At 36.9% G+C, this 22,843-nt stretch overlaps 1 protein-coding gene across 1 annotated transcript; it reads right to left on the bottom strand.

Annotated features, from left to right (window-relative positions):
- Positions 1 to 102: 102 nt before the first annotated feature.
- rab3ab (RAB3A, member RAS oncogene family, b) lies at positions 103 to 22,618 on the bottom strand. Its single transcript, XM_079598472.1, has 5 exons — positions 22,516 to 22,618; positions 14,056 to 14,283; positions 4,026 to 4,144; positions 3,807 to 3,931; positions 103 to 2,442 (listed from the first exon to the last, which is right to left on the bottom strand). The coding sequence occupies exons 2-5, from the start codon at positions 14,281 to 14,283 to the stop codon at positions 2,252 to 2,254; spliced, it is 663 nt and encodes a 220-aa protein (XP_079454598.1). The 5' UTR covers positions 22,516 to 22,618; the 3' UTR covers positions 103 to 2,251.
- Between the last annotated feature and the right edge of the window lie 225 nt (positions 22,619 to 22,843).

The following is a 22,843-nucleotide window of genomic DNA, read 5'->3' as shown; positions in this document are numbered from 1 at the left end:
AAACTCTGCTGGACTGTTACCCTCCAGGAACTGAGTGACACCCCTGATTTAGGCGATAGGCCCGACCCAACATGTAAATAAAAACATGCAAAGATACAACATAGTCTCAAGTAAACAGCACAAACCTTTATTTTTATAAGTTCAGTCATTTTCACAACATAGACAGTTGATTTGGTAAATTTCACCACTGGACACTTTAACACCAAACCCCTTATTGTAAGAACAGTACATTTACTACTGCATATTAGTGTTTTTTTCCTTGTACATTACACTCCAATTATCAGAAAAAAGAAAAGAAAAAGCACAATGGAAAGCATGAATAAAAACAATTCTAGATAATAATGTAGGAAATGGAGAACAAACTCATGATGATAAACTGATCTGAACGTGGAGTGACTACTGTATATGGTGAGCTGTGATGTTAATAAAGATTCAGTCATATCTTCTCACTTCTGATTTCCAGAGCCATGGAAGGGGCTCACTAAGATCCTCCATCTATTGTATCGTCTTCTCATTAGTCCTGGAGGAGAGGGACCCACCTACAAACATTTTGTCCTGGGTCCCATGGATTTTAGCAGTGCCTCTGGCAGATATCTACATTTTTTCCAACATGATTTGAGGTTTTAAAGAATCAACAGCATTTGCCACAAATACAGTCGAGCTGTCAAATTTCAGCAAACCAGCTCCACGGTAGACGTGACAGTCAGTCTATCCGCCTGCTTTGGTTTACAACAGTACGTTTCAACTAGGATTTAAACCACTTATCACATTTCCATCACATCCTACAAATAATGGTCTGTTTATGTTAACAGAATGATAAATAATCTCCAAGACATGAACAGGTATTTTCTTCAATATTGCTCTGTAATAAAGTGACATTCATTCACAAGCAGGCATACACAACAGCAGGTAAAGAACACCCTTTATATCCTCTTTTTAGTATTTTTTCTTCTTAATATCACCTAGATTTTTTTTAAAGCCTAGAATTGATACAACACAGTTCACACATAAAACCAAAGACTCAAATGTATGTACAATAAGTTTTCACTAAAGGAAGACAGAATAGCAAAGGAAAGATGCAGGAATAATCAGGGAGGGATGTACACATGTAAACGTTAATACTTGTCATGGACTTTTTTTTCTTTTTTTGCAAACGGATTTTTCATTATAGTTGCAGGTTTGATATTATACAGAGCCACATACAATATTTCACAGGAGACGCCAGTCTAGAAAGTCTTTAAGGGAAATTCCAGTCAAATCTCAGACATTTGCTAAACTTCGTGAGCGTATAAGAGTGTTATTGATAGCAAGTAGGTTGAGCTTACGGCTCTGCTGCTATAATTAAATTACAACATGGCTGCAAATCAGACTCTGTTTTTGACTAGAAATATACTTGACCAGACCTAATGAAGCATTTAGAATGGAATCCTACCACTATTTGCCTAAATGGCTTTATTTCCTTCCATGCAAATTTACATCAAGGAATGTTTGTGTATGATATCTGGCTTTCAGTCCCGGGACTGAAATTACATGAGGCAAGGCAGTAAACAAGATACAATGTCACAGATACAAATAAGCAAGGTTGGTGACTCGCACTGCAAAGAATTACCATGAAAACAGCATTTATTGACTTCTATAACTTTCTTTATATTTGACTGAATTGGTCATTTTCAAAAAAAGAATAATAATAATAAAAAATAAAGAAAACATTTTAGATATGTATCTCTAACTTTATAATTTAAATACTGAACTGTATTCATTATGTACACTTTTGGAATAAATATACAGAAATCTCTCCCCATTCCTCTTTTTTTATATTTGTTCATAAATAAGGTTATGGGAGAGTACAAGAAAAGAATATGAAGTGAAATGAAGGCATCGAAAACTTAAAAGATTACTGATTCTGTGTGCTACACCAAACTTGGTCCTAATAACACACCCCTAACATTTTAACTTCATTAAGTCTTTAAAACATAACACAGGCTTAATCAAGCCTACTCGGATTTGTAAAGGGTGCTATGGCTTTCCTTTTAAAATGTAATAGATTGCAGGTTGAATAAAACCATGTCAAAGCTTGAGGTGTTAAAGTGAGACATCAGAGAGGAGAGGGTGTGGCCAGAGGAGGCAGTATGGGGAACTGAAGGTTTTATGTTTCTTGATCTTTTTAAATACCTAAACTTGTTTGTTTGTGTGTGTGTGTGTGTGTGTGTGTGTGTTGGTGCAAGGCAGTGCAGAAAGAGCCGTGGGGTTTTCAGCAGGCGCAGTCCTGGTGCGGGGCAGCGGGTTGCTCTGTGAGCTGCGGCCCCTGTTTGGCTCCCGTCACTGCAGGATCAGCAGCATCCAGGCTCTCTGACATCTTCTCACAGATTATGTCTACCAGCCGCTCGAAGGTTTGTTTAACATTAATGTTGTCCTTGGCACTGGCCTCAAAATACTCAAAACCTGAGGATAAAAGAAGAAACCAAGTCAACAATAAGGCCCTGTTCTAAAACCCAGTGAGCTGCCACTGACAAAAGCACCATTTCAATTTAAGCGCCATATTCGGCAGTTGTAAGTTGAGAATTTATCATTTTTACCATAGTTTTTATTTTGCTACAGTTGCCTTTGACAAGTTTTACAACATTGAGATGAGGTAGTAAAATAGTATCTTAGTAGAGCCGGTTTTGGAAACAAAAGCCATGTCTACTGTAATTCCTTCTGGTGAAGGAAACTTCCAGAAAAAAAAAAAAAATGGACTATATGTGCTTTTTAGAGTATTGTCCTTAGCTTAGCTACATGAAGGCAAACTCTAACTGAAATCAATTGTGATTTGTATGACGCACAGAGGGTTTTTTTGTAGTTAGTATGCTGCTTTAGGCCCGGATCACACCTAACGCGTTTTTTGCAGTGAGGGGCGCCTTTTTTCTATTATTTTTCTATGGCAGTGAGCGTTCTGCGCGCTGTTTATGCGCCTGCTGCGCCTCGCGTTTTTTAAGTTGAAAAAAAATCAACTCCGAGGTCAAAAAAGCGCCCGACGTCATCGCGTTTTTTTTCCACTGTCCAATCGAATTAATGGAGAGGCGGGCCTTCCGTTGTGGTCGTGACGGAAGTTTACAGTTGCTTCAACGTCCACAGACTGTATCTCTTTTTCCCTGTCTCCTGAGTGTTTATACACCTCTCAACCTCGATTAAAGCCAGGGCAGGCGCCCTCTGCTTGTCCATTTTTTTTTGTTAAGTTTACAATGTGACAGTTTACTTGACAACAAACCAAAGTTTTTTTTTTTTTTGAGCACGCTCGCTATTAGACTGACAAGCTGACTCGGTGGTTGCTTAGCAACATAAAAACCGCAGCGAACTGCTATTTCAGGTGTGATCGGGTATTTTTTTAGCAGTGCTGTGCACCTCGCGTTTTCGAACCTGAAAAACTTGACCAGTAGACAGCAAGACAGCTTACTAGGTTTTGGAACCCAACCCAATATAGCTAATACAAATATCAAGCCATGAAAAAATGGATACCGTAATTTCCAGAAAATAAGTCGCACCTGACTAGTCACATCGGGTCAAAATTGCATTGATTAGAGAAAATAAAAAACACCAATAATTCATATCGGTGTATAAAAGTCACATTTTATTTTTACATTAAGTCTAAATCAATTTAACTAATGCGAAATAAAAACTACCGGCATGTGGGAAATGCGTTATAAAAATAAACTTGATATAAAGATGAACGTATGTTCCGGAAAATATGATATATTTCAGCAAATACATTTCTCCCTGAAAGAATATTTGAAATAACACAGCTGTGTCAACCACCAAACATGACTTACCGAGATGCTCGGATAGCTGTCGGCCCCTATCAGCGGCCACCACCCTCTCATCCTCCATGTCACACTTGTTGCCCACTAGAAGCACCTGAGCGTTATCCCATGAGTATGTCTTAATCTGTGTGGACCTGCGGGAGACCAGTTACACATGATTAAATCTTAGCTTGTTAAACACATCTGTTATATTTGAGGCAGAATGTTTCGCATGTTTAGTTAATTCACCAGTCTTGCACTGCGGAGAAAGACTCCTCGTTGGTTATGTCGTACATGAGGATGAAGCCCATGGCTCCGCGGTAGTAGGCAGTGGTGATGGTTCTGTAGCGTTCCTGTCCTGCTGTGTCCTGTAAAGGAATAGTCAGTAATTCACAATATATAATAGGAACAAATGCAAAACCTAATTTTTACATTTTTACATACCACTGGTGGTGGTAGAGGAGAGAATCCCTGATATGATTGTAAAGGGCTTTGGGTGTACAGTAGTACATATGAAAGCGCTGTATAAATGCCTCATTCATTCATTTAAAATATACAGACTATGCATTTGTTGACATCAGCACACCCATACCCAATTTTGTTTTAGAGTTATAGACATTTATATTTATGAGAAAATAAAAAATGACCCATGGACAACTTTGTTTGCTTTTTTTTGCCACTTACTATCAATTATCAATATTTTGACATTTGGGCAATTAACATATAGCCAGCGACCTATGATTCCAAATTTACCATCTAACAATTGATGGCTGCTCTGTCAAGTCTTCAAGTCGTCGGTTAGGAACCTGGATGTGCTCTTTAATACCAATCTTTCATTTTAAAGCCACGTTTCTAGCATCTGTATTCTTCAATCTTAAAAATATATCTAAATTACGACACATGCTTTCAATGAAAAATGCAGAACAGTTAGGTCATGTGTTCATGACCTCAAGGCTAGATTATTGTAATGCTCTACTGGGAGGTTGTCCTGCACGCATAATAAACAAAGCTTGTTCAAAACACAGCAGCTCGAGTTCTTACCAGAACCAGGAAGTATGACCATATTATCCCGGTTCTGTCAAGACTGAATTGGCTCCCTATTAAACATTGTATAAATTCTAAAATAATGCTGATTATTTACAACGAACTTAATGGTTTAGCTCCCCAGTACTTGAGCGAGCTCTTAACGCATTATAGTTCTTCACGGGCCGTATCCAGATCAGATGGAGGACCTGCGCCTAGACACGACCACAACACATGTGTCAGCAGAGGTTGTGTCAACTAGACTGTTTAGGCCTCATCGACACGACAGCCATCGGCACTGATCCTCAACAAACCCGTCCCCAAACCGGCGTGATGACTCTGATCTTCAACCAGATGGAACTGGATGATATTCTGATTGTTCCAATCCAATATGACTTCTGACCTATAATGCTGCTTGAATCATAATCATACACTGTTCCTTCGTTGGCCAGAGGAGAACTGGCCCCCAGAGCCTGAATTTGCCATTGGCTTGCTTAGTTGGGGACATTAAATTTAACATTTAATTTAATATTCAACAATAATATTGAATATTGACAATCTGGGGCTCAGGTCAGGAAGCAGACAGACTGGCTTAACCGACCGTCTGCTAGCTGTCTAACGTCACCCAGGTCAGATAAATCCCATCACATAGAGACTCTTTCACCTAGGTATCATCATATAGAGACTGTGTCTGTTCCTCGAATTAGGAAATACAAAACATTTCCAAACCCATCTAAGGGTAAAGATTTAATTGATATTCAACAAATAAAAAACAGATATAATACAAATGACCAAATGATAAAACTCGGGTTGCTGAATATTTGATCTCTCACATCAAAAGCACTTATTGTTAATGATATGATTACAGATTATAACCTAGATGTGCGGTGTTTGACAGAAACCTGGCTAAAACCAAACAATTGCATTACTTTAAATGAGTCCACCCCCCCAAGATTACGGTTATAAACATGAACCTCATCTGAAAGGCAAAGGAGGACTTGATCTTAGTGCTGCATTTGACACTATTGACCACAACATCCTTTTAAATAGACTCAAAATTTATGTTGGCATTAGTGGAATTGCACTAGCATGGTTTAAATCATACTTATCTGACCGTTATCAGTTTGTAGCAGTAAATGAAGAGATGTCTTATCAATCACAAGTTCAGTGTGGCGTACCACAAGGTACTGCGAAATGAGGTGCAACGCAGGGGAAAGCCGCAGTGTGTAGCTGGGCGGAGGGAAGAGGAGAGTGGGGTCTGGCAGCGGCGGAATCTGGGGTACGGCCCAGACTTGCTGAGGGCCTACTGCCACAGCCCGACACACGAAGAAGGCCCGGTCTAGCAAGGGAGGAGACTGTGTTTTTTTGGGAATGTGAATTCAGGGCCCTACGGTTATTGCTTGCTTTGTTAGATGCCTTGGAGGGTGGAGTGGATTTTAGAGAAGGAATTGCTGATTGCAAGGAGACAAGGTCTTATAACTGCGCTTTGTTCATTCTACAAGATAAATGGACATCTGCGCTGATTAAAGTCTGCCTCAAACCTTAGGGGTCTTTTACACAGACCACATTTTTCCATTCCACTGCGCTACTTTTCCATAGTTTTTTAATGTAAATACACGCTAGACCAGTGTTTCTCAACCCTGTCCTGAAGGACCCCCAACACTGCACGTTTTCTTTGTCTCCCTAATCAAACACACCTGATTCAACTCCTCAGCTCATTGTCACATGGGTTAATGAGCTGATGAGTTGAATCAGGCGTGTTTGATTAGGGATACAAAGAAAACGTGCAGTGTTGGGGGTCCTTCAGGACAGGGTTGAGAAACGCGCTAGACTGACTTTTTTAACTGTTGCGCTCTCATATTTTCTCATGTCTTTTGCAGCTTCTCCCTCATGACACGGCATTCTAAAAACGTGGTGCTCAAGTTAAAAGAAGTTCAACTTTTCAAAAACGCATCTCAAGACCTTGCACTTTTTTTCGTTTATTTCTTTTTTTAACCGCAAAAACAATGTCCATTTCTGTATTACAGAGAATGTTGGGTGGGCCGAGGTGGAGGAGGAAAATTATAGAATTTTCTTGAAAAGATGTAGTTGTTATTCCCGAGACAAGCTTTTGTTTGGCCTCCTGCATAAGTCAAGCCTCTATTGACTGAACTGAGTGAGTTTATAATTAACAGGCTCATTTCTCAGGTGCAGTGATGCAGAGATCAGCTCCTTAGGCATGGTGGATGCTTTTTGTTATACTTGATCTCATATTTCTTGATAGGAGGAGCTACATGTAAAAACCAAAACCATGGCTAAATTCTGTATTTCTGGTCTATGTGGGAAAAAAAAGTACAAAGGCTCATTGAAGGAATATTCAGAGATTAAGTACAACTTGTAAAATCGACAACATGCTGTTGATTACCACAAATAATTTCAGTTTGTCCATTAAAAAAAAAACGTATATATATATATATACATACGTATCACTGATTCTTGAGATGAGGGACAAACTTGTTTTAAAAGTTAGTTTGTATTATTTAAGGCGAGACACGGCAGGCAAAAACATTGTTGTTGTTTTTACTGGTCAATTTTGATATTTTGGGCTATTTGTCTTCAATAAGATGTCTTCTTTCAGACTTGTGGTGAAAAAAAGCCAGAAATACACATTTAGGTCACTTTACACTTTGTCTATTTGTGTCTGTAGATTTCTCCTAAATTCAACAAAAGTTGGCGTTCTAAATCAACGCGCTGCTCCGCGATCTCTGTCTGCACCCTGTCATACATATACCGTTGGAAAGCTCTCTCTCTCTCTCCTGTACATTGGTGTCAGATCCAAATATGTCATTTCCTTTTTATCAGCAACAAATCGTGAAAGTACAATGGGCATTTAACTCTAAGAGCGAAATCTCATTGGCTGATGTCAATTTCTGACAACGTGATTCGTTCAGATGCATCACGTGATGTGCTCTGACAATTTAGATTGTGCTCTGGTTTTCTGTTCAGTTGAAGGCCATAAATGCTGTGTTATAAGTTTTGATGTGATTTAGGTGGTTTGTATTGTTGTTGCTAATGATTTGATAAGATATTGTGTCTGTAAATAGTTGTTTCCACTAAAAAAAAAATATACATTTTTACATTACAAATCTTTAAATGCCGTTTTCTCAAAATTAGTTTTTTGTCATTCTCCAGTACAAACATCTCAGCCTATGACGCACCAAACTTTCCAGTTATACACTTAGCAGTATTCTGAAGATATTTTCAGAGGGATTTGTTAATAAATCATTCCTGGCCTGATTTATGTGACATTTTAATAGAGAGAAAAAATGGCGCAAATTTCTTTTTTAAGGCTATGGACAGTATATTTTGATTTCCTAGGTATATATCCTGAAATCCCTCTGAAATTCTTTTTTCATCTTGTGTGTAAACAAAATGAAAAAATAATTTTGCACCTGGCTTTATCATATGTTCAGATCTATCTACAAATATATGCAAAATTGTGCATATTTAATGAGATAAATGACTAATTTGCATAATTAAACATACACATTTCTAAAACTTGTAATACATTTTTTTTATATATATACTTGTGTAAGTAATCAACTGAGGAAGTTTCATGGTGATATCTATTATTTAAAAATGTTACCCTATTCACCTGTAGTGTCTCGCCATAATACATTCTTATAAACTGATATATCTGTAGACAAAGGTCTCAGCTAATGAACCATAAGGGAACAGGGTTTTTTTGGAATTGTTTTTCTAAAAATTTAATTATTTTTCACTTCATAACTTAATTTGTGTCAACTCCGTCAGACACATGTAAAAGCATGCTATTTTAAATGGATGAATCTAACAACAGTGTTTAATTATGTGATGATAGTGTGCAGTAAAGGAGCTAAGTGAAAAATACATTCTCAAAAAATTAAAAAAATCCTGGGTTAGGGTAATTGTTCTTATCAGACAATCCAGTTCCTAAATTCCTTAACTCTCTACCCTCCTTATAATATTATACATATATAACAAATGTTAGGCAAATCAGACATATCATCATGTAGATGATGTTTCAGTATTAATATTATTAATATAATTTAATTCAATTTATTTCAAAATGAACAGAAACCATCTGACAAGTAACTTAAGCTAATATTTAATACAACAATCCTGCAATTAGTTTGTTTTTTCTCCATTTAGGGGTACAGTACGTCTTATTCTGGGTCTCCAGTAGCTCACAGAATACAATGAACTTATGTTGGGTTAGGCTGAGTGTAATGATGTAATTTATAGTAATATTTTCAAAACCACTAAGAAATCTAGTTTTAAATATACTTCTTTTGAAGTGTTGGTGCTTAATGTAAAAATATATAGTGTAAACGATAAATCACGTTTGATAATTCTGCTGGCTACTGTATACAGGCCACCAGGGCACCATAAAGATTTTAGCAAAGATTTTGCAGACTTTCTATCAGAATTAATATTGGCTGCAGATAAAGTACTAATTGTTGGTGATTTTAATATACACATAGATAATGAAAAAGATGCATTGGGATTGGTATTTAAAGAAATTATAAACTCAATTGGAGTTAGACAACACGTGTCAGGACCTACTCATTGCCGTAATCATACTCTAGATCTAATACTATCACATGGAATAGATGTTGATGCTGTTGAAATACTGCAGCAGAGCGATGACATCTCAGATCACTATCTAGTCTCGTGTAAATTACATTTAGCCAAGGCTGCAAAGCCGACTCCGTGTTATAAATATGTTAGACCTATAACTTCTGCCACTAAAGATTGCTTTATCAATAATCTTCCTAATCAGTTTCATCATCTCAGCATCCCAGATAACTTAGAAGAACTTGATATTGCAACAGAAACTTTTAACTCTCTCTTTTCCAGCACTTTAGACACAGTTTCTCCGTTGCGCTTAAAGAAGATTAAAGAAAATAGTCCAATGCCGTGGTACAACGAGCACACTCAGGCCCTTAAGAGAGCAGCCAGAAAAATGGAGCGCAACTGGAAGAAAACAAAACTAGAGGTATTTCGGATTTCATGGAAGGAGAGCTCGATTGCTTACAGAGAGGCTTTAAAAGCTGCTAGATCTGCTTATTTTTCAACCCTATTAGAAGAAAATAAACTCAATCCTAGATATTTATTTGAAACAGTGGCTAAACTAACGAAAAAGAAAGCTTCAAGCCCAGAAGTTTCCAAGCAACACAGCAGTAATGACTTTATGAACTTCTTCACTCATAAGATTGATAATATCAGGGACAAAATTATAACTATGCAACCGTCTACTACAGTATCGCATCAGCGAGAGCATTGTAGTCTCTCTGAGGAAAAATTGGATTAATTTATTGCTATAGGAGAGGAAGAATTTTGCAAACTCGTTAATTCATCTAAATCGACAACATGTATGTTAGACCCTGCCGGCTAAGCTGCTGAAAGAGATGCTTCCAGATGTCATAGATCCTCTTCTTAATATCATTAATTCATCTTTGTCTCTAGGATACGTACCAAAAACCTTTAAGCTGGCTATGATTAAACCACTTGTTAAAAAAACGCAACTTGATCCTACAGAATTAGTCAATTACAGGCCGATCTCTAATCTCCCATTTCTGTCAAAGATATAAGAAAAAGCAGTATCCTCACAACTGTGTTCCTTTCTAGAAAGAAATTATATCTGCGAGGATTTCTAGTCTGGATTTAGACCGTACCATAGTACAGAGACAGCTCTCGTTAAAGGGATGATCAGTAAGTAGTAAGCACGTCCCAGTCGGGTTCGTCACTTATTGGGGTCCTCTGGAAACATTTCCGTTGTGTTCTATTTGCAGCACGTTTCTGTATTTGGTTGTGTTGTGAACTTGTGCGTCGCATCTCTGACTGTATTTGGTTGTGTTGTGAACTTTTGCAGCACGTTTCTGTATTTGGTTGTGTTGTGAGTATTTGGAGCACACATGTGTTGTAAAAAGCGCATTGAGCTCTCTCTGCTACTGTAAGATATAAAGAGTTTTGTGAGCACTTGTCAACTCCATTAGCTTACAAGTCAACTCTGTCAGACATAAAACCTGCTGGAGTTTACGTCTGACGGTGTTGAAAAAACTGAATATTGTTGTAGAGTGGAACAATTTTTTTTGCCTCAGTTGTAGCTGCCTTAATAAACATATCAAAAATGCCAAGATTTATCCCACAACTATTTACAAAAACTATTACAAAGGGATGACAGAGTTGACATGTTATAGGTTAAGCTATGACTGCAGGGACTTCAACATTGTTTGTATAAAACATAAAAAAAAAATATTAAACACTTTCAGGACTATGTATCCTACTGTGAGATCCACAATGAGCAGGAAATAGGAAAGGGGTCCTTAGAGTTAAAGATGACCATGACATTGCCTGATTTATTCAGAATTATAAAAAAAATCCTGACGGAGTTGACAAAGGAAGGACACAACTTTGATAAGCATTTTTTTTAAGAAAATATAAATCAATATTTACTTTTTTGTATTGTTTGATATATTAAAGATCTCTGCTTTTCAAAAATGTATATTTTTTAATTTGTTGCATTTTTAAACACTTTAGCCCCTTTCACACAGCGCATTGATCCCGTGAAATTCCCGCGAAATGCCTTCCCTGAGTGCCTTCTGTGTGAACGCAAACACGTCCCGGGATTGATGCCGGCATCGATCCCGGGTTGGGGACCTAGTAACATTGCCGGGATCAGTCCCGGAACGCGCCCTGTGTGAACAAAAGCCATGATCAATGCCGTAAGGGGTGTGTCGTAGTGAACTATAAAAAAGCAGAGCTAAAATATTTACAATTCTGCAAACAAAGTCACAATGATTTACATTCATTATCTCTATAAATGCTTTTTTTTCTTCATTGATGCCCATCAGTTCAGTCGAGCTGCTTTTGATCCGCCGTGTTCAGTGTGTGATGGTTGAGTTCCGAACTCCAGTCTTGACGTTGGATAGACTAATAGCATCCAACTGTGCCATCGCGCGACTCTAGAAAGTTTGTGTTCGTCATCAACAAAGAAAGAACGAAAAAATGGCTGCAAAATTGGAACGAAGCAGAGACCAGGAGCTCCTTACTATCCGCGCTGAAGTTAGACATGTTTTCGGCGCGTACGTTACATGTCTCATCCTGACGTCACCTGTCTTTACGGGATCTTTACGGGATGTGTTTGAACGCACTCACAGATCCCGGAAAATCACTGGCAGTGTGAATGAACCAAAATCAAACGATCCCGGGACAAATCCTGTGTCACATTATCCGTGTATTTTCCGGAATCTCTGTGTGAAAGGGGCTTTTGTTTGGCAGTTATACATTGTGACCTCATCCGGACAGGTTCAATTACAAGTATTTTCCAAGTAGAGCAAGTATTTATAACATTGTATTTAAAAAAATAAAATAAATGAATGTCTTGAGTATTCAGATTTCCTTTAGATGTAACTTTCTATCTTTTACATAAATAGGGCTTTTGTATGTAGGATATGTTTTGTCCATATATATATATATATACGCACTACTTACTAGTATTTTTTAAACGTAATCTAATTACAGGCACTTAATTTCTGGAATCTGATTATGTTGTGTTTCGAAGATGAAGATAAACTACAGTTGATTCAACTATCAAAGACTTTCTAAGAGAAACATTAAGATGAAAGAACTATGGGGACATCAGCCTAGTGTATCAAATCAATAGAATAAATCCTCACCGACAATGTAACCTCTCATTCCTATAGAGACATCACGAGGTCAAAATGGAGTCTACTGAGCAGCACTGATGGACCTATTAATATACCAAAATATCTGTGAGACCGAAAGCCTATTTTTGGCTCTTGACTCTGATACCTCAGTAATACATCAGCATCTTTTCAACAATATGCTGCAATCCAGCAAGTGTTTGTTTTCTATTATAACTGACCCCGAACCATTTTCAAAGAGTACAGAGCATCAGGGCAAACAAGCACTGTAATGTGCCAATTAAATTCTGCATCCATCCATGCTAAGCAAAAACCAAATAGTATGCAGACTACAAAAGAGCACACAGCATGGTGTATAATGCGCTTGAATAGACTTTCCATTTCTAGTGTGACGAATGAACTGGAAGCATTAACAACTGCAATACCTAACATGTCTTGGGACATAACGTTCAGATATTCTTACACAAAACAAGGATTTAAATGAAAAATAACCCCCTAAATTTCCAAGGTGACAACTGGGCACCACTCTATGAATCATGCTTGAGGTCATGTGACAACAATGTAGCATAGTACTGTCTGACATGTTTATCGTTGCATAATACTTTGAATAAATGAAGAAGAAGGTTGAGCATATACAGTACATTTTGTGCAGTATTCAATAAATAGCAAACAAGTATTCAATTCGGAATATAGCCAAATTTCCATGTCTTTTTAGACCATATACTGTATGCCACACAACACTATATTTTATCCATGGTAAGATGGCGAGAGCAAGCTTTTCTCTAGCGTGTGTGAAGCTGCTCAGGTCTTTGCTGCGGTCTGTGAGGTGGGGGAGGGTCGTCTTCACCAGAGGGAAATTTGAGGCATTGGGGGAGGGGTCCTGATACATAACAAGAGATTCTGATTGGTTACCCATCTAGCGCATCAGCAAACCTCCCCAACTATACTAGCTACTGACCATCTCTCTCGCTCTCTCTCTGTGTGTTTTTCTGCAGAACACAACATTTCTTTAAACCACAATGGCTTAATTGATTCCATTGGTTGATTTTACATATTTAGGTTTATGACATTACTATCACAACTGTATTTCATTTTTTTTATTATGCGTCCTGTTAAATGCATGTTTTTTTGTTTTGTTTTGTTTTACTCTAGCTAACCACAGCTCTGTTCCAGAGATTTAAATAAAATAATGGGTCTGAAATAAAACACTCAACCAATCAATAAACAGTGACTTTAACCCCAGTATAATAATGGATCACCTACTATGGACTTTCCAGTAAGAAAATATCTAGAATGCAAAAAGCTGCTCTGATATTTATTCTTTCCAGTAAGAAAATATCTAGAATGCAAAAATCTGCTCTGATATTTATTCTTTCCAGTAAGAAAATATCTAGAATGCAAAAATCTGCTATGATATTTATTGATTCATTATTCATTTTTTAATACATAAATAAAACATCAATCTCTTTTCTACCACAACAAGCCCTTAAACTGGTACAGATATGTTCCATTTATCTACATCAGGACATAATCAAAGCTCTCAGTGCTGATGGGAAACAATATCTCACCCAGATCTGGAGCTTTATCCTCTTGTCGTTCCTGTAGATGGTCTTCACCTTGAAGTCTATGCCCACCGTGCTTACAAATGCTGGGGTGAAGGAGTCATCAGCATAACGAAACAGAAAGCTTGTCTTCCCAACGCTGCTGTTCCCGATGATCAGGATTTTGAACATGTAATCAAAGTTCTGGTCGGAAGACTCCTTTTGTCCATAACGATTATCTGTAGCTGAAGCCATCTATAGGATGTAGAAAAGAAAAATAAGATATTTATACATTTGCGTAACAGCATTCAGGCTATAGCGGCATCAGTGTATAACCATTATGTTAAGCTCCAAAACACATTGAATGAATACTGAAAGAAAAATGCAAATAGTTAGCATGTACTCCTTGGGCATTGTAACATTGTAAATCACTAACGTTATGCTGCCTTCTATGATTCCTTCCTCTGGATTCTATTTAATCATAAAGCAGCAAAGCTTGTATCCAGAACTATTTTTGCCACACCTGCCAATGGCCAGTGCCTTGAGAAAATGTCCTGCCCCTCGAAACTTTATTTCATTAAAAAACAAGCAGTTGCTATTACTACTACTACTGGCTGAATGATTTGGGGAAACAAATCTAGATGTGATTTGTCTAGTTAAAATTGTGCTTGTGAGTGGGTCTGGGTCAGCACAGTTTAACCAGTTTAACCAGTTACCATAGTAGTAATACTATTGTAATGTAAAAAGAATTGTTAACAAATTTAGTATTTAATACATTTTCAAATGCACGTATAAGCGACCCAAACTCTCAGCACTTGTGTGAGGAGAATTGACTGCGTACCGAGCCATTCTGAGAAGCTGAAAACCCAAAGATCATGAGTTGCTCAGTTGTAAAATAACACACCCTTTCACTCTGAAACACACAGAGCATCAGACTAAATATTCTATAACCTAATCGCTGCCTTTGCGATTTGATAATTCAATTAGAATTCATAAAAGTTACCAACCAACTGGTGAGTGACACAATTTAATATGCTCACCAACTGCAGTTTTTACAAGCATTTGGCGATTGGTAAGTGTTCATTTTAGGCCCTTGCTTGTATGCTTTGCAGAAATGGCAATCCCAGAATGCAATGAGATCAGTGCAAAACATTTATGAACCAATATAAATGATCATACTTAAATCATTCAATACTGAAACTTAATAATAAAAATTGTTTAATCTAATTAAAATCAATTGTTCATGCAATATTTGTGTACTACCTCTAACTCTTTCAACACCATTAACAGAATTTTCTGTCATTTATGAGACAACGCTTCTCTGCCATTAAAGGAATTTTTCGTCTTTCCGTGTTTTTGTTTTAAACTTAAACACATTCAAGTGTTAATAAAAAAAAAACTTTTTTTAAAGCAGAGGCTCTGTCCTCTGTTCAATCATTTATACAACAAAATATTGTGCGGGCCATGAAAGTTTTGTAAAAATGATCAAAAACGCCGGAGAGCAACTTTTGAAAAAAACACTGGCACGGAAAGTGTTGAGTTTATTTGACTATAACCAAATCACTACGCAGTCATATTGGCAACGACTACAGGACAGATATTTTGGGCAGGAAATAGCAACTTGTATCTGCTTGAATGGGGAAATACCAAAAACTGTTAAACTCACACTTCAATAAAATATTTCAAATTAGCAATAAAGTCTCATAAACCGGTTCTTACACTCAAATAAGTAACTGTTTCATTGCAGTGATGCAATGACTTTACCAACTGGCGACTGGCTTATTTATTTAGAAGGTAGTATTTACTGCCATACTGTGACTACTCCCATTCATTGTAATAGGAGTGAACCATCTTGGTACACACAGTTTTTGGGGTGGGCAATATGACCAAAATGTAATATTACAATATGAGTAAAGCCCCCCAGATTCCTGATTGCTTTAAATAAAAGAAAAAATTAAGGAATTGTTCATTTTGTTACTAAAGCTAATTGATAGATTGACCAATGGTGCGCGGTAAAATGCAACAACTGTTTTCAAACTGGGTTTGATTAACGTGTTGTGCGTACTACGCTGTCATTTTCTTATGAGGTGTTCACTTGCCCACTGCGGCACCTTCGCTTTGAAATTTTATAGTAATAAAATCAATTTAGTTCAGTTATAGAACAGACACTACAATTCAAAACTGAACACGTCAGCTCAATTCAAGCCAAACGAGAGTTGCAGCACAGATCAGCCCTAGTACACTCCAAGTAAACACAAAACATTGTGCTTTTGTAAAATAAAGAAAACAAACAGAATGCCACTTTCTGTGTTGTAGTTTGTAGAGTTGTTGTTTCGTCACGACCAAACGTTAGTGATGGAGATCCAATAGTTTTAAAGTTCAACAGAGTACCCGCCAATTTCAAGGAAGTTAACGCTTGTCAATGGAGAGTGACCAGACTCTCTGTACAAATGAAATGTACGAGAGTCTGGTAGGTCCAGGCTAGCTAAGACTAGCGATGTGTTCTACGGTCAAAGAGCCCGTCACATGTTAAGCGGGCGCGCTATTTTCTTCTCTTAATTCTTATCATTGCTTTATTGTCAACATGTCTATGTGTAACGTTTACTAACATTTTTATTCAAAACCTTGATTTATTGATTTAAAAATAATAAAATTGTGGCAAGACATTAAATTCGAATTAATCACAAGAAAAAAGAAAAATCGTCCAGCCCTGCTACTACTTGTCGCATAGTTTTTTTTAAATTTGTGAAATATATTTTGTGTATATATATATATATATATTTGTTATTGTTATTTATATGATTTATGAATCCTCATGTTTGTGCATGTAAAACTGAACAAAACACATTTTGGTATTTTATCAAAAAAATACAATTCTGGCTATGCCACTGGTCCATCGGCATATCACCCACCCCTAATATGGCTTTTGGTATTATGCTGTTAGCTTAGCAACATGCAAACTGTTGCAAAAAAAGATATATTACATAAGGAGCACTATTTGTATGATGCATGATGTGTATGCAACATTTACAGTTGCTCCCTATGTAGTGAGCTGACAGAAAGGCAGCTAACAGTTTTGCAACCGAGCCATTGTGATTTAGTACATTTAGGACCTTGCTGAAGACAGCCGAACAAGCAAAAGCTCAACTTCAAAATGGCTTTATTTGGATTCACTATGTACTGTCTGACACTCATCCCTTGAGACCTGTGTCCAAACAGCAGCGGTAGAGTCACCAGCTACTGAAAATCAGTCAGGCAAGAGTCCCGGGACAAAAAGAAATGTCTGAGCGGCTGCCATGCCTTGGCATTAATCTGACATTTTCTTTTGGTGTCATCAATATTTGGCACAGGACCTTCTGAATACACCTCCATCAGAATGTGACAAAGGCGACTCGATCTACTGTCCATCTGAAGTTTACATGAGCTGCTTACGGCTGTAAATGGCTTAACTATATTAAATCATTATAATATCTTAATGAGAAAACTAAAAAATCTGAATAAGAAAATTAGAAATCAAGTTGAATTTTAACCCTATAGTAAGTACTATGTAGTTAATTAATAAATCACTCAGTACTTTTTTGTTTAATTTCACTGTAACGTCACCTTAAAATAAACTGTAATGGCATTAAACACGTTTAATTAATGTTAACATGTTAACTTTGAATTATTAACTGATTACTCTTTTCTGTAAAACAAGTACCAGGATGGATATTGAAGGTGAGCAGAGAAGAAAATGAAAGAGGGCAAATGTCACATGGGCTTACACACCGTACCTATCGCAATGACTCAACAATGTTTGGAAGATCAGATTGGGATCAAGTGAAAACAATAATCAGATCGTATGGATGTCTGACAGACACATAAAAGAAAGAAAATGCTGAAACACTGTGTAAGCCTTTCACATTGACAAGGACAGATGTTTTATTCCTTCTCATCAAGCTGTCTCAGGAAGGGTTTATTTTAAATAAGGACTAATCAGCCGTTCAATGTTTTATATCATTAAATTAAACTAGTTCTGAAAAACGTCAAGTTAGACTAATGTTCGTTTCAAATCAGTCGTGCCATACACACATACAGATGCTGGAATATATTCGGAACAGCATATCACTACTATTTCTGCAGAATGTATTTACAAACAATTGCGGTTCACAATGAAACACACTGTGTAGTGTACTTAACTGTATCAAATAAAACAATGCAAGTGACTTTCCATTTTCATTGCGATTAACCACAGATAATGCTAGACACATGTATTTGTCTTCAACCCTGATACATTATTTTATCATCTTTACAAGCCTTTAAGAATAGTAGATGGTTGAAAAGGATTGTGTCATGATTCCTGTCTTGTTTTCGACTGATCTTGTGTGGACTAATGTGTGTTCCCAGGTGTGTCTTATTTGCCAATTACCCCTTGTGTATTTAAATGATTCTGTTTCCTGGTTCTCTGGTCTACATGTTAGATTTGTTTAATCTGTCAATAAACTCACTGCATATGGATCCTCTCTCCTTCGTTCTTGAAAACACCCTACGGTACAGATCACATGCCCAAATCGCAGATGTGCTGTTGTAGTAAAAGCATTGGATTTTATGCAAGCTACAGCTGTATACATGATTTCTATTCTATCTATTCAACAAACCTGTCTGCAACCATTCAGGTGTACAGGTTTATGTATTGCGTTGAATGCGAAAGAGAGTTTGTACTGTATGTACAATATTAGCAATGTTGCAGTCTTGGCTTTGGATGGGCAGCTGAATGTTGTACATCAACAGAGACCTTCAAAATATAAACTTTAAATTAGCTACTTTTTCATGTTTTTCCAACTTGGTGTCTCCTTCTCCTTCTCATGTTTAAAAAAAAAAAAAAAAGTAATGCCTACTTCGTTATTTTTTTCAGTGTTTATGAATACAATAAATTGTGCTTTAGTAGATTAGAAACACACCGGTAAGCGCCATTTCAAATGGGCTGTTTGACTTAATATATGCAGAATAGAGGAAAAGTGGGATATTAATCGTTTTATTTTTTATTGTTTTCCTTTTTCCGTTCTATAGTTTAGTAAAGATCTGTAGCCACACTACCTTTCAAAAGTTAAGGGTTGGTAAGATTTTGTGTTATGCTCACCATATATTATAATATATACAATATTAATTTGATCAAAAATACAGGAAAAACAGTAATATTGTGAAATATTATTGCAACTTGAAAATAACTTTTCAGCATCATTCCTCCAGTTTTCAGTGTCACATGATCCTTCATATATCATTCTAATATGGTGATTTGCTGCTCAAATAACCTTTCTTATTATCATGTTAAACAGTTGTGCTGCTTAATATTTTTTTGGAAACTGCGATCATTTGTTTTTCAGGATTCTATTATGAATAGAAAGTTCAAAATAATGTATTAGAAATAATCATCTTTTGTAACAGTATATGACTTTACTGTGACAATTTAATGTGTCCTTCCTTGCTGAATTTGATGTTTTATTCCAAGACGACACCTGGACACCACTCATATGCATTGTTACGAGGTCATGTGACAACAAATAGCATACATTTGTCTGTATTCTGCAACGTTTACCATTGGATAATGTGTATTCTGATGAGTCCAGATATAAACAGATAGTAGACAGTACATAGCTAGTAGGCATTCACAATATAGCCTCTCTCTTATTCAAACACACTGAAAAAGAAAAAGAGATTCAGGGCTGACATTTCACCTTAAAACATTCCATTAAATAAACCCTTGAATAAATTTGTTCATCACATGGTTAAAGGCTTCCATCACAGACAGAGGCTAACTTCATACTACTATACGCTTACTATTTCTACTACAGTATAGTATGCATGCATACTGTGTACAGTAGGCCTATACAACAGAGCAGACTATGGCTGTGTCCAAAATGGGGCACTAGTTGAGGGGACAGTCATTTGGTGTCTGAAACCATAGTGGACGTTATTGAGTGCACTTACTTATTCCCACAATACATTGCAATAACGAGTGTACAACCGATATACGTTCAATGGCTAGAGTATACCCATAATGCACTGTGACGGTCGCACCGAATGAATTCCCGTGTTTGACCACCCATCCTTTTTCCAAACCGCTGGTTCAATGTAGCTACAGCATAATATCATACAGCAGGTATAAATTCCTTTTTAATTGATTATTATTTTTTTTAATTAAGGTTTACATGGTAGTTTCCATGACAGATTTCAAGATAAATCATTACTACTGGAGCTGCCAGTTTGCTAAGTTTCAAATGATTATTAAAACTATGCAAAAGCGGCAGTCCTTCCAGCGAACTCTGTCGGAATTCACTCACTCCTTCAAGTGAACTATTATAGTGGACTAATGTAGGGAAACGTGAATGATGGTATAGGGGGCGATTTCAAACACAGCCAATGTCCATTACTGTATATCCCACAATGCAAAGCACTTGACCTTATATATTATTTCCACAGTGAAACAGAATTCAACAAGTCCTCAGTCATTATTTCAATAAGCCACTTAGAGAGTTAAAGTTAGAGTTTACCCAAAAATAAGAGTTATTTTTTCCTTTCCTCACCTTCATGTCATCGTCTGTGGAACCCAAAAGGAAAAGTTTTAAAGACTGCAGGTTGCTCATTTATATGCAATTGCAATGAAACAGGAATGCTCCATGGAAAAAGTTACCAAGTATGGAACAACATGAGGATGAGTAAATTATTATTTACTATTACACAACATTTTTAAAAAGCCTTTTTATTTACGATTTGCACTGGATTCCACTGCATTAATAGGATGGTACTAAATGGCACATATTAGGTATAAAGTATCTTTATATATATAGGCCTATATATATATATATATATATATATATATATATATATATATATATATATATATATATATATTCTGTGCAGTACTTAGTAACCAGTAATTCACTCCGAACAGAGACATTTGGAATTCTGTGGCAAGAAGCTCATTGGGATTGGCATCGTATTCCACTTCAGGGCAACATGATCTTTAGATAGAGAACTCAAGGGTGGTTAAAGAGAAAACAATGTTCCTATTCTATTTCTGACCTGTCAAAAACACCACAGGAAACTCTAATACAAGTTTCATTTATTTCATATACATGTGTGACCCGGATATTTGGATGTTCATCACAATCAAAATGATTTCCACCAGACACAGCACAAACTCAACAAAAAGGCTTCTCCTCCATGCAGAGAACCAGGAAGCTGATCTGTGATTCAGCACTCCACGTCTGGTGTGTCGGGAAGATTCGCAGAACACCAAAGCATCCTATCAGCATCTCTCCTGATAACAGAGGGCTCGAGCAGACTAAAAATAGAGGCTAACTTTTAGATCTCAGATGCTCTTTCAGCCCAACAAAAGCAGACCGCCAGCTAATTTTTATGGCTATATATTGTTGGGGAAAAAAATGTTTTCAACAGCAATTACACTACAGGAAATGTTCTAGGAAATGTTCTAGAGACTACTTTTCTCTTTCTTTAGACTCAAATCCTCAATAATGCAAAAGAAATTGAGACTGACAGCACTAGTGGACACTGTGTGGTTAGAACTGCTCTGTCCAAGAACCATCAAACTGATCTGCTTCTTAAAAATCATCATTCAAGATACTAGTCAGATAACACTGCTGAAGAAGAAGAAGAAGAAGAAGATCTTAAACCAGCCTAAAATGGTTAAGCAGGTCTAGCTGGTGACCAGCTGGGAAGTGCACAAAAACACCTCTGAACCAGCCAAAAGACCAGCTTGGGAGACCATCAGCCAGTTTCGGCTGGTTTAAAACCTTTTTTTTTCTTCTTTTTTTTTTTTTTTAGCAAAGAATAGGCCTAAACGAAGCAACCTAACATACATAGACTGCCAAATGTGAGCCATTTGTCCAGAACAAGGACAGAACCACTAATAACTTTGGTTTTGCTGAATTATGGAGGTAAATATCCTAGACTAGAGCCACAAACACATGAGTATTTTCTTGAATGGTTCTATGAGATATGCCATAATTTTATCAGTAGCCCAATGTTATAGAATATTACATAATACAGTATAACCTATTATAAAGTATAGCCCTATATTATAAAAGGAAATTATAACTAACAAAAAAAATCTGAGCATCCTTACATAATAGGAAACAGCACATGCAACACTGCTGCGGAGGATCTTTTCACCATCTTCTGGGATGATGCTAAAGAACACAACGATCATTCATTATTGTCGTTTAGATATAAAAAACGAAAAGGCAAACAATCAATCGAATCCGTGCAATGTAATGCCAACGCTTCAAATGCTATGTGGTAGATCTGTCTTTCATGGGGAGTATAAATAGAAGCATAGGATGCGCGATGTTCATGTCAAATGAAGGTTATTATCCTTGCAACCAGCACATTTTTCGCAGTTTCCCAGTGACAAACACACACATAAACAAATATTACGGTATATTTAGCGTCAAATATTTAAAACGCACATTACTGCCGTTCTCTTACCGTAAAAGCCGTTTCAAGCGTCACTTACGCCAATACTGCGCCTTTTCCAACACCTGCAGACAATTTGACGTCACTTGAAAGACGTGTGACGCCAGGAGGGGGCGGGGTCAGAGCTTTTGATTGACGGCGCCGAGAGCTAATAATAACAATGCAATCCCACCCACAGGACGTAAAATATTCAAGACTCTTTAAAACCTGCATCATTCATTATTTAGGAACTTGGCTTTGGCCTTTCCATAATTAATCAATTAAAATGGTCGTAGAAAACGAGCAGCTGACACAGGGATTTGTTTACATTAGCGGTGCAGGTCAGTGTCCTTTTCATTAA

Source organism: Phoxinus phoxinus (genome assembly GCF_949152265.1).
Source record: "Phoxinus phoxinus genome assembly, chromosome: 22".
Taxonomy (NCBI): Eukaryota; Metazoa; Chordata; class Actinopteri; order Cypriniformes; family Leuciscidae; genus Phoxinus; species Phoxinus phoxinus.
This window is presented reverse-complemented; position numbering and strand designations above follow the sequence as displayed.

Excerpts from the sequence above, each read along its gene's own strand:
- rab3ab (XM_079598472.1), bottom strand. The coding sequence starts at position 14,283 with ATGGCTTCAGCTACAGATAATCGTTATGGACAAAAGGAGTCTTCCGAC. Across the intron at positions 4,145-14,055 it reads GGATAAAGCTCCAGATCTGG|GACACAGCAGGACAGGAACG; the intron begins GTGAGATATTGT and ends ATTCCTTTACAG. Across the intron at positions 2,443-3,806 it reads ACAGCTATCCGAGCATCTCG|GTTTTGAGTATTTTGAGGCC; the intron begins GTAAGTCATGTT and ends TTTTATCCTCAG.